This window comes from Labrus mixtus, chromosome 8 (assembly GCF_963584025.1).
Source record: "Labrus mixtus chromosome 8, fLabMix1.1, whole genome shotgun sequence".
Taxonomy (NCBI): Eukaryota; Metazoa; Chordata; class Actinopteri; order Labriformes; family Labridae; genus Labrus; species Labrus mixtus.
This window is the reverse complement of record NC_083619.1, coordinates 3,429,981-3,443,550: the sequence shown is the minus strand read 5'-3', so window position 1 is coordinate 3,443,550 and position 13,570 is coordinate 3,429,981. Positions and strand designations below refer to the sequence as shown.

General features: G+C 40.4%; 1 protein-coding gene across 1 annotated transcript in view; it reads right to left on the bottom strand.

Moving 5' to 3' along the window:
- Positions 1-13,570, bottom strand: part of tox (thymocyte selection-associated high mobility group box) — a 46,560-nt gene that overhangs the window by 5,062 nt on the left and 27,928 nt on the right. Inside the window, exons 4-8 of the mRNA XM_061043856.1 lie at positions 9,893-10,174; positions 4,253-4,498; positions 3,164-3,400; positions 1,241-1,321; positions 610-1,107 (exon numbers count right to left, since the gene is read on the bottom strand). Of these exons, the coding sequence (XP_060899839.1) occupies positions 610-1,107; positions 1,241-1,321; positions 3,164-3,400; positions 4,253-4,498; positions 9,893-10,174 (1,344 nt within the window). The remainder of the gene's footprint in view (positions 1-609; positions 1,108-1,240; positions 1,322-3,163; positions 3,401-4,252; positions 4,499-9,892; positions 10,175-13,570) is intronic.

Here is a 13,570-nt window from a genome sequence, read left to right as displayed (position 1 = left end):
TTTACAGCTCTGTCACTGTGTCCTCTCCTTTTTTTTTTTTTTTTTTTACTTTTTAGCCTAACTATATGCAAAATTGGGCAGAGAAATGGGGATTATAGGAGTGTGGGATTTAAACATGAACAATAAAAAGGGGGATGAAATGGGAAGTAAGATCCCCCAATTTTAAACCATTTTAGAAATCACTCTCTGTATAAAATATTTAACATTTATACGTCAGCTCCTTGTCTTCCACATCCTCCTGGCCTGATAGAGCTACAGTCAAAATAACTCCTGACAGTGTACATGAGGGGTTGGTTGATGGACTGATTGATGGACTGTGTTACATTTTTAAAAAAGTTAGTCAGGGACAGACAAAATGAGATAAAGAATTCAGAAAAAAATATTGAAACAAACTGTGTCTCAATCAAAACACTGTTTGGTACTCGTTCAGGACAAACACCAACATGAGAGTTTAGATACATAAAATATTTTAGAAATACGTTTGAGTTGCGATCGATCAGGAAACAGAGGGGAGCATCATCTCTTATCACCAAGAGTGCTTGTGCCTGGTTGGAAAGTCATTCAACCAAAGTTTTAAGTAACTAGTTGTAGATTGAATGTATGACTCACCTGGGAGATAGCAGGTGAATGTGTCATCCCCAGTGAGTGTCCAGATAGCTGCTGGTGCTGATGGTGTGGACTGTGCAGCCCCCCCAGGTGCGCCTGGCTGTGGAGAGGAGGGCTGACTTGGAGAGGAGGGCTGGACGCCGCCGCCATGTTGCCCAGGGACAGAGCTCCCTGGTGGGGGACGCTGGGCCGTGGAACCATCCCCCTGGAGGACAGAGCCTGGAGCTGAGGGTGGATCTGAGTGTGGGGCGGGGGCAGGTGGGGGCCGGGGCTGGAGGCGTGGGAAGGGTGAGACGGGTGAGGGTAAGACATGTACATGCCCGGGTGCTGATGGGGAGGGAGAGAGTGAGGGTGAGGGTGGGAATGGGCGAGTGGACTGGAGGAAGGGTGGTGGCTCGGGTGGCCGGGGTAGACTGAAGGTTTGGGTGTGAACATTGAGGTAGAAGAGGAAGATGTGGAGGGAGAGTGGGACGGCTTCATTTCAGAGGGGTCATTGTAGCTCTGCAAAACAAAGTGCAACAACAGAAAATCAGTTTGCAGGCGTTAAAGTGACACATTTACAACTTTTAGCATCATCTCAATGCCAATAACGTGTGTGTGTGTGTGTGTGTGTGTGTGTGTGTGTGTGTAGTACCTGTGAAACCAGGCTGGCTCTGTATGCAGCCAGTTGCTTCAGGTACTCCTTCTTAGCCGTCTCTGTCCTCTTCTTGTACAACTGAAAACACAAAAACATTTTACTTCTAACGACTAAACAAACATTTATGACAGTTTACAAACATGAACAAACACTCTGTCTTCAATCACAACATTTCCCTCAGCTGACATCTTAAACACTTAACCACAATCACGACTTCCTGAGGGAGCCACCACAACTCTTCTCCGAGTCTAAAAAATGAGCTTGACATGCCAATTGGAACAATTTTGCAAACTCAGAAATGATGGTTGGTCTCGGTGGTATTGTTTGAGCTGATTTCTCTCTGCTCAGCTGATGATTCCTGTCACACATGCTGAAGATTCACTTTTCCCTCACAATCATCATTCTTGGTTTTATTGAACAGGATAGACACGTGAAGTCTCTCTCCTGGGCTTTCTGTTTGATTCATCTGCGAAAAAGAAACACGGCCAAGAGTCCAGAGCCATGCTGGCTCCTCTGTGATGCAGCAGTGGAGGCTCTGGGCTAAAAGTTAAATCAGCATGCTCATAGTCTCTTAATGATAAGGCTTCAATGCAGATATAATGTTTATCATGTTTAGCTTATTTTTAGCATGCCATCACATCCTTCTTTGTACTTGTAATGAAGCAGAGCTGAGGAAGATAGAAATATAATAACAGTATTGATTGTGCTTTTTTTTTTATTTTTATAATTATCATTGCATGAATATTGCATTTTGACCAGAAAGATCAAACTCAGGGTGTCCACAAAGTTAACACACTTTTTGATGTGGTGAACATACATTTCCCACTAAATCTTTTTTCAGAGATAAATCTAGCTCTTTGCATTTTTGTGTGTAACTTTTCATTCTATAAATCTAAAATGTCTATGAAAAAAAAAACATACATTTGGAAATATGAAAAAGATCTGCAAATGTCCACGCTGTGTACGTTTTGTATTGTCAAACAGGGTAAAGTGAATCCACTTTTTATTTGTCTACCTTTGTGGATCTCCATTATCCAACTGTGGATTTGTTTTTGTTATTTGAGTGTGATTTTGTAATGAGTAGAAGTAGTTTATTGTAAATAAGTAAATTACTCTTCTGACTACTCCAAGTGTTTTTACACCGCAGGTCACACCTACACATTCACACACTGATGGTAGAGGCTGCTGAGTAAATTCATACACATTCACACACTGATGGTAGAGGCTGCTGAGTAAATTCATACACATTCACACACTGATGGTAGAGGCTGCTGAGTAAATTCATACACATTCACACACTGATGGTAGAGGCTGCTGAGTAAATTCATACACATTCACACACTGATGGTAGAGGCTGCTGAGTAAATTCATACACATTCACACACTGATGGTAGAGGTTGCTGAGTAAATTCATACACATTCACACACTGATGGTAGAGGTTGCTGAGTAAATTCATACACATTCACACACTGGGTGTCTTGCCAAAGGAAACATCAGGCTGCAGGAGCGGGGGAACAAATTCCCAACCGTCCGGTTAAGAGATGACCAACTCTCCCACTGAGCCACAGCTGCCCCGCAAACTTTTCAATTCAATTCAATTAAAAAAAACGTTATTTGTCCCCGGGGGGCAATTCAAATCTGTGAGCCACTTCCGGCCGGTCTTCCGCATGAGCAGCGACCCGGAACCGGAACTTGTCGGAACGTTTGTGTACACTTAAACGTTTATATTTGACCATGACAGGTCGGTCAAAACAATGGGACTGATCTTTTGATTTGCACATTAGAGTGGGACCCTACAGCATCACAAGAAGCGTCCTACAATGAATGATATCTACCTCTACACTGAATATGTTATTTTAACTACAGTGTGTTATTATGGGATAGCAGGAGACATGCTGAAATAAAGATGGAGGACGTACCTGTTTCTGTTCCTCTCCCAGTCCATCCCACATGGAGGCCACGATCTTTGACACCTCGCCAAAGGTGGCGTTTGGGTTCTGGGCCTTGATGTTGGCCTGGGTGTCCCTGAAGAATAAGGCGTAGGCAGACACCGGCTTCACTGGCTCGTTAGGGTCCTTTCGCTTCTTCTTCTTTGGTGTTTTGGCTTTCTTAGTGATGTCTACAGACGCTGGTCTCTTCTCTGCTACACTGCCCAGCTGAGAGAAGAAAAGAAAAGGTTGAAATGAGACGTGTGGAGGGGGAAATATGAAGTGTGCTTCTGGACCATAACTCGAGTAATTTGGCAGAAAATATGTTTTTATTGACAAGCTGATGAAATGTAATAAAATACTGATACTTGGCACTTTTTCGTTTACATGTGATGGCAGACGTAACCAAACTAGCGCTGGTGCTAACGTTGCTAACTGGACTTTTTACACGCTAACACACACACACACACACACACAGTTACTCTCCCACAATGTGGACGAGCAGAGACGATTTATCCACTTTATATTATAAAACACAATGTCCCTATTCTCCTACATCTGTGGTTTATTTACTTCCCTGTCCAGTTTGATTAACTTAAAATATCATATCAGTGTGTCATTGTTTATTTTTTCTCCTCTTAAGTGTGGTAGTAAATCACGCTCTTGGTCATTAAGTCTTAGCAGTGTGTAGTAGTGGTTTGTATAACTCATTTATCAGTATAGATATCACTAAGTGTTATTTCACTCAACCGATGTATACATGAAGTTTCTCTGTTTTCTTTCGCTGATCCTTCCTGAAGAAAGCTTCCACATGTGCATCTACTTATAATCCTGCCTATCTACAACTTATTCCTCCCTTCATAAGCAATTCAGATAAAAAATATGATTCATAAAATTCCTCAGTACAGTAATGGTTTCATTTTCCCAGAATATGAGCAGTCAGAGTACTTGTATCAGAGCGAGGGAGCTGATTTCCATCTTATCAATATGCAGAAAGAATGGGCCTATTATGACACATAACATTAACATAACAACAACTCTCCAGTACACACACACACACACACACACACACACACATACCCTGAGTCCGTCATCATTGTCGTCCTCGTGTGCTGAGCTGGAGGGAGATGGTGTAGCAGATTTACTTCCAGGAGGTGAAGGGGAATTGTGGGCAATATAGTTCCTTCCATGCCCCAGCTGCGATTGGTTGATGGTGGACAACTGACTTTGCTGGCTCATGCCTGATTGGCTCCTGGGTCCAAGTGCTGCTTCGATTGGCTGCTGGCTGCTGGTAAACCGAGAGTCAGAGTTCACCATCTGCTGCATCTGTGCAAGACAGAAAATGTTGATGACTGTTAGTAAATGGTAAAAAATCACATTTTCACAATATTCCAGTGTGCAACTGGACCTTTTTAAATAAGTGTAGCAACTCCCTCATTATTAAAAAGGCCATATGTGCTAACAGTCTATTGAGTCAAAGCTTTTGGTGGCATTCATTCTGAACAATTCGATCCAAAAAAAATAAGTCAAACATACAAGGTTTTGGTTTTTTTATCAGTGCATGTTTTTTCATAATTGTGTGTCACTAGTAACTTATAAATACCAAAGTGGAGAAAGAGATTGAGTATCAACATTACACATTTTTCATTTCAATTTGCCGTAATTATTTAAGAAACAGATTTTAAAGGTCACATCCTAACACCCCAATGATGAGTAAAGTCCATCCTCTCTGTCTTTTGCCTGCTCCACAGAAAATGTGTGCTCAAACAGGCTGTTTGGAGATTTTCCCTTCATGACATCACAAAGGGCAGTAGCCCCTCCCCCAGGTGGGTGACACTCCCACAGCTAGGTGTTTGTTCTGCCCTCTGAGTCTGCCTTCTCACCGTAAACAATAGGACATGGAGCCAGAAAGACCGAGACACCCAAGCCCTTCCAGAGAGGGGGCGTGGTCAAACACAGCTCATTTACATATTTAAAGGTACAGACACAGAAACAGCCTGTTCTGAGCAGGGCTGAAATAGAGGGGTTTATAGACATGATCAAATACAAGATCAGAGTGGATTTAGAACAAGAAACTTCACACACATGTTTTGAGGAGCTCTGAGACTTATTTAAACTGGTTGAAGAGGAGGAGAATATGTGACCTTCAAGTACGATTTAGTGGAGATAAAACAGAGGTAAAATGGAGGAAATGTAAACAAAAACTGATGAGGTCTTTAGCAATTGAAGCTGTTAGTTTAACAGTCACATTTACACATTTTAAGTATCAGGTTCTTCTTAACATGTCTCACAAATAAAATATCATGTGTACAATCAGCTGTTAGTGAACTTGTTCTCCCAGATCAGCTACCAAATACAATGATATTATGTTAATATAAACAACTGCTTCAGGCGTCACAAAGACGACTCTTGCTTTGCTCCCGTTAAATTAAATCTCAGACTCCTTAATGGACGGTTCTGAAGGTGTGCTGATACAGAGCTACAGAACATCTTCTGTAACAGAGTCTGCCTTTGCGTCGCAGCGTTTGTACACTGTTCAACTGTCCAGTTCACTTGTAAATGAAGTCTGATAGTAACCATGGCAACAGGCAAAACAGGTCAAGACAGAAGATGGGATCAGAACTCATTTAAAACATCAACTGCGGCTCGTGCGTAAATACGTCAATAAAAGATGTTTAACTGCCACTGCTACCCTCCAGAGAAGTGGAGCTTTATCTCATTTGAGGGAGAAGACATCGTGGCCACAGGTTTATCCTCTTGTGCATCCGGACACCCAATAATTTGTCAGACGGCTGATGTAATGCTGGATATAAAAATGACCAGACAACCCTGAGCACATTTGTCTGTCTTGTGTCCTGAATGTTTTTTTTTTTTAGTTCATAGCTGTCTGTTAAACTGAATGTTTCACACGACACAATGAATCTTCAATCAACCTGAAACCAGCTCAGGACTCTTCAGAGATTCATTACCCCCTCCTCCACAGTGCAGCAGGTTGGCATAGATGGACTGGCTTACAAAAAAACACCAATTTAGTGATGGGTTATTAATTTCCTATTTTTTCTAATACAATGTTCTACTCTTTCCCATCTTTGATGTTGAAGATTTTTGTTGAGGCACTATGATGGCACCTATGGGCGTGGCCCCCCCTCCAAGAGTTTGGTTTGACAATAATTAAAGGCCCGTCTCTTACTGACCCCTGAAAGTCAAGTAAATATAATATCTTAATTATTTAAAATGTTTTAAAGCCGATTTAAACATTAGAGCCTGTCAAAGATAAAATAGTAATGAAACACATCATCTGCTATTTCATTGTTTGGTTAGTGATCGTCACTTTTGGTGAGCCCCCTTGTAACCCCCCCTCAGCTTCAAATGCACGAGTAAAAATGCCAGTAGTCTCATAGTGAGTCAGTCTTCATTAACACTCAGACCATTTCTCAGGAAAACAAGACTTATGCACCCTTTGCACAGGAACTTTGACACCCGCTCTAACGAACATGAAGCCGAGAGTCGGTTGATGATGTGTTCTTTGAGTTTCCACTCAGTAAGCATCAAATTAAAGCGGATGTGGTCTGGTGTTCTGCTCCCCTATTGGGAAGATGTCACCAAAACTTGGTTACCGGCAGCAGCGATGCTGCGGTATTCAGATGGAACACCGAGTGACATTTGTAGAACGAAGGAAGAGGTTATTACCCTGACGTACGAGTGTGATGGAGACACAACAAAAACATTAGCTGTGGTTTGGCACTGGTTGGGTCGGGATGTCAATGAAGGTCATATTAGTCAAAAAATATCATTCCATCATAATCCACCCAATAAACATTTGACCTTTGTCAGAGTGATTTGACTGCTTGCTCATTTGAAAATAATATATTTGAAGTAGCGTACTTAACTTCAAATGAACATTGATTAAAAGAAGAAAACATTTGACTTTCTACATAACTGTTTTAAAAATCAGTTTTAGTTAAATGATTTAATGATGCTGTTAAAAAACAAACTGACCAGCTCAGGATAACAAAAACATAAACCAACAAAGAAAAAGTGCCACTAAGAAAGATTCAGCGCCGGACATTTAAATAAAAGGAGGTAATCACGCTGTTGTTTGGGTGTTAAGTTTACTGTCAGCGGTCAAAAGAACACAAATCTAGTAAATAATCACAAATATCAGAATTGATCTTTTATGTTTCAGTGGGTCATATATTATGATATTTCTGCCAATGGCCTTGGAGAGTATCAGGAGGGGAACCTTTGATAAAAGCTGAAAATGTTCAGATTTAAAACCCTGAGATGTTAAATATTTGATCATTTTGTATTTGAATGATTGATAAGTTCTTAAAGTCATGGTAGACTTGATTTATTCATGACGTTTTTTAGACTTAAAACTAGACAGAATAAATCACAGGAGCTCTAATTAAGGTGAGGTGTGTTCGTGTTTGACTCATCTGATAGATAGTTGAACTGTGTTACCCCCCCACCCCCCCACCCTCAATGTCGGGGATGGTCGGACACATCAAGTCTTGTTCCATGTTGTTTTAACATTTATATTTTTATCCTTACACAGTCAAATATCTCTTCATTTAATTACTCACTTTTTTTTATAATTAAATATATTATTGTAAATATCAAGGTACTTTTTCTATTGACACATAATTCATTTAAATCCACATGAAAATGTGTTTGTTTAGCCGTGCTGTAGACAAAGGTAATGAAAGGATTTCATGTTTGCATGAGAGGTTTATTAAAGTCTGCGTACAGTCTGTTGATTAACGGCCTCTGATCTCTATCACTTCATCATCACCGACTCTCACTCAGACAGCTCACTTCTTCTTTTTTTTTCTTTTTTTTAAACTCAAAGTCTACTGTTTGAAAGTAATCCCGACATGGTATCACTTACCAACGGCAAAACACAACAACTTATGAAATGACTCCTCACATTTCATCAGCACACAACGGAAATAATCATTCAATCAAACCGTCTGCCAAACTGAAAAAAAGAGCAGACAAGATCTCGATGCTAATGGCAACTGAATAGTCTTGTCTCCTCTAGGAATAATACACACACACACACACACACTGACTCGAATCTTTATAGCCCCCCGCCCCGATTAGGCTGAGCCAGGCACGGTTGCCAGGCAACCATCATTCATGGGCTGGCAGTAAATGAATGTTAGTATGAGGATATAAAAGCGAGGTAGAGAGACGGAGAAGAAAAGGTTGGGCTGAGAAGACAGAGATGGAAAATAAGATCCTTCTGGCCCTGAAATAATTGTGTCCAGTGTTACAGAGAGAACACAAAGGTTAGTCTGTTTCAGAAAGAAAAGAAAAAGGTGAGAAGAATCACAACGTCATTTAAAGTTATTTATTTAAAAGAACGGTCTGTTTTTTTTTTTTTTGTATCCACAACACTTAAAGCTGAGAGCTTCTGGTGAGGTTTCAAACTGACAAGTAATATCATATGAGGTGGATTGAATATGGAGATGGAAACAAGAGACAGAGAGAGAGTGGGAGGTGACACTTTCATTCCTTATTAGACGAGAAATCAGTATTACATATATAAACCTCTGTCATCCCACTGAATACTCAGTCAGAGTCACTACTAGTCTGAGGTGAAGCTTTCATATCTTCACCGTGTGACACACAGCCTCGTCTGAATGTCACGTCTAAAAGCCCGATTTTCACTTTACTGTGAAATAGAAACTGAACACGTGAAGAAAATGTCATATCGACCAGCTGCTCTGATTCAAATAACGCTGCTCCCGGTAATATCATGTTTCACACAGTGAATCTAAAAGTCTGTAATCACCTCTACAACAACATGGACTATGTCTTGTGCTCTCCTGTCCATATTTTAGCAAATATTGCTGCACATACTGATATGTAATTTTTTTTAAATACAGCAGCATAATTTGACCCTCCTGCTGATATTTGACCTCGGATGATCGAGCTGTTGAACTGAAATTCAAACACTCAGAATCTGTGACAAAAACCACTGAGATCATTAAAAACAATTTGAAACAAAGTGGTTGGAAATCAAATTCCTGAACTCTGGAAGAGAGGGAAGAACTCTGATCCTTAGAGTTTGCTGGAGGGCGAAATACGAGTTTGATGTATCAAAAGAAAATGCAGATTTACCAAGTTCAGTAAAGTCTGAGTTCGAGAGAGACTTTAAGAACGAGCCAATCAGAAGAACGCGTCATGTAGGCGCCCGTATTCCACTCCAACAGGTCTGTTATGTAAGGTGGAAGTTTTCCAACAAGAGCCTTAAAGATATATAAAAAACAATGTTTGTTGCGCCTCTCTTCAAGAGGAGGCCGACCGACCCTCTCATGCAGGTCACAGTGATGAGTCATCGATCACCTGGTATAAACCTGAGTGTTTGTCAAGTTTCCAGGAATCAAATACATGAAATATGGCAGCCTGGTAAAAACACACTAAACACTGGGTGAATCCATGAAGGCATGCTTCATATGAGCTGATACCGCCTCATATTGTCTCCTTTTAGTCATCACAGATGTCCCAGTATTATTGTAGCTTCTTTCACTCTTTCAGTATACTTTCTTCTTCATATTAACGTAAACTGTAGAGCACTGGAGATCGCCTCCTGTTCAATTTAGATACACATTTGTATTTTTTTGGGAGCTTTTTACCCCTTTCTTTGTGTTCAGTAGAGATCCCACTTTCCATTAATCCAGATTCTCTTTAAATATATGTTTAAGCACTTACCACAGACAGAGTACTGGTCATTGGACCTCCACTCGGACCAAATGAGCCACCATCTTGGTTTAACATGGATCTATCTTGGCCACCAGGCATGCCAGGGTGATCCATGCCCTGCAGCTGGTAGGGGTGGTGTGGACCAGAGCTGGAGGGAGGGTCCAGAGGATGGTAAGGTCCAGAGGGGGAACCATGGGGGAGATGTGGGGGCAGCATGTGGTCTGGCAGGGTCGGGGGAGTGATGGGTGGGATGTTGAAGTCCTCATCACCCAAACCACCGACTGAGTACGACTATAGGGAGACAGAGAGAGAGAGACATTTTAAAATTATAATCAGAATCAGAAATACTTTATTAATCCCAAAGGGAAATTCGATTGTTACAGTTGCTCCTAAATATACAATATAGCAGTAGAAATATAGTAATATAAACATTAATCAAATAGAATAGGAATGTAAGCAAGATATCAATAATAGGTACAAGAAATATTTACACTAATAAGAGTCAGATGGAATATATACACACATTTTCAAGATTATTGCACTGTTTGTTTCAATATTGCACTTTGTTATCATGAGACATATTATTATTATTATTATTATTATATTGCAGTTTTAATAAATAATGAGTTATGGTGGAGGTTAAAGTTTTTCAGTTATTTTTTTATTATTATTATAATTTTTATTTCAGGCTGAAATAGTCCAGGCCTCGCAGTTTGAATTCCACGACTGTGTGTAGAAATACATGGGGGGCTATAAGAGAGCAACGTGTCGTAAACTGTTACTGTCAGAGATAAAAGATAAAAGAGACAGAAAACCTGCCCATCACCATTAGTGCAGAGCGCTTGATCCACTCTGAACTCCAGCTCTGTTATTGTGTCATGTCATCATTCTTCCTCAGGCAGAGCTTCTATCATGGACTAATTATCACTTATTATGACAATCCTATTCTTCATTAAAAGCCTTTTTGAGCACTCAACAACTCTGCACTTTATCAGAACAAGCCCCCTTCTGCCTGAGAGACTACACAAAGGCGGATCATCGTTTGTAAATACATATCAACGCTAATGTGACATGCTAAACATAAAAACCAGCAGCTCCATATATGATGAAGAATCACAGTAATCTCAAAGACAAATGCAAACGGAGACATGAAGAGGGAAATGGAGTGAGAGAATCATGCAAGAGAAGAGTGAGAGAGAGAGAGAGAGAGAGAGAGAGAGAGAGAGAGAGAGAGAAGCCTTCTCATACTAATCTGACAGAGGAGATCTTTTATAGAGACTGACAGCCTTTTCTGCTTGGCTAGCCACACCAGTCTCTCCCTCTCTTACTCTTTTGCTCTTCATCTCTCGCCATCCTTCTCCTTCAACCTCTATTTTGTTCTCTCGCTCTTTTTAATCTCATCCTTGATTTCTCTTTTCATTCTCCCCTCACTCTTTTCTGATCAGGCTCACACCCGGCTCGCTGTGTTAAAGTGATGAGTTAGCTGACTGAGGAGAGAGAGAAGCGATGAGTTGTGGAGTCAACAATTGATTTGTAATAAACAGCCAACGTGGTACAGCAAGACCGTAAACAGTTTCAATGATTTAAAATAAAATATTTGAAATGATAAAATAAATGGTAAATATATATGAGCTTGTTTATTTATTTTCTAGTGTTCTGACTACTCAAAGCAGGTCACACCTACACATTCACACACTGATGGTAGAGGCTGCTATGTAGGAAGACCATCAGAAGTAACTAATCCTATTCATACACAACCAATGAAGCAGTGGGAGCAACTTGTGGTCTGCACATGTTGCTGCTGGAGCTGGGGATCGAACCCCCAACGGTGGCGACTCTAACTGATCCACAGACGCCCAATACCTAATACAAACATTCACACACACATTCAAAAGGATCTAATCCAGATTAAGATAACTTTAGTTAATGCAGGGACACCTGACTTAACTAACTGCACATTGTTCCCTCGTTGAGTCAAAACACCAAGAACTCGATATTACCTCAGTTAACTTCTTCCATTCAGCATTTGCGTTCCAAAAACAGGTTTATATTTATATCCCGACTTTAATCAGAATCATAATCAGATTGAGATTTATTGTCCAGGTATGTTTACACACACAAGGAATTTAACTTCAGTGAACTGTGCTCTCTTATGTACAGGTACAACATTAAATATCAACAATAAACATAATAAGAAAAGACTAATATTTACATGACTAAATATGAAACAGTGCAGTGGTGAATAGTGCAAAAGATGCTGAAGTAACATGATAATAAGTCAAATGCAGTTATGTGACAGATGGGTCAATTAAGATGTCAATTACAGTATTTACATAAATAAGTGTGTGTATATTGATCATTTAAATTAAATAATATATATACATTTGGTTTAGAGTCATAAATAATATCCCTACTCAAGTAAAGCTCCAACACTTGATCGTACACTTCTTAATGCAACATGATAGCATTTTAGCTTTTGCAGCCTCTCTGAATAGTCATTTGACTTAAAGTTGGATATTTAAAGAGATCTATAGTAGACACCGAGAGAGACATGTGACAGACTCATGAAGCTCTGCAGCTTTTACGTTGTCGTCTGCTGCAGGTAGAGCTAAGTTTTTTTAATTTGTGCCAAAGTGCTTTTACAAACTGCAGACGTGCCATATAGAGTTGAAATATCTTACCATCAAGGTAAGGAGACAACAGACTTTTATAAACTGAGGAGGCTTTGGATGCAGAATATCTCATTCTTTGTAACGTTGTCTCCTCAGTCCTGACCTACTTCACTCTTCTGGGTCCCAAACGTGACGCTTATAAGCAAATACAACATTGTAAATAATAAACAAAATAAAGCACACATAAACCAAAGACAAATAATGACATTCTTTCAATCTGTTAGAACTTAAGAAGCCAATAACCTTTAATAATAGCTGACTAAAGGTCTTCTTCTCGGTAGGTGACGCTGTTCAAAATGACGCCGTTCAGACGTGACATGAAAGAAAGAAATCTTTAATGTCCAGCTGACAGCCAATGCTGATGCCAAAATATTTTAAATGTGCAGGAAAAGAGAGAAGCCAAAAATGTGATGGGAACATCCTAAACTCTTCCCACTAAAGTTCCTGACACACCGAGGAGATCGTCGGCCGTCGGTCCTAGTTGGATCGTCGGTGAGCGGTCGTTGCCCTGGTTTTTATTATTTTTATTTTGGACGATTTGACATGTTGAATCAGCGGTCAGTGAGAGGAATCTCTCTGATTGGCTGTTGGGAGGTTTTATTTCTCTCCAGCTCTCAGGTTCAGTAAAGCCCCTTGAGCATGCTGCTGTAGTATCCATGCTTTCACCCATTAGTGCAGTTTCTCCTTATTTTTCTCCCCTGCCTCTTCTTTTCTTTTTCCACTAAAAGACCAAGAGCTGACAACGGCAGCGCCATTTTCTACTTTTCATCAGACATTATTCTCCATTAGTAGGCGACCTATAATACGAGTGGTGAGCGAGAGGGGTGTGAAAATGGTCTTCTCGTATCATAACAACGGACTACCGCCCCCTGCTGGCATGGAGCGTTATTTCCTCTCACTGAAGAACGTACGTGGTGGTTGGCCGTCGGCTGTAGTCTTTGTGGTGTGTTCAAGTGCAACTTTTTGGCCAAGACAAACGGCGACGTGAGGCAACACCACAGACGGCCTTCATTGC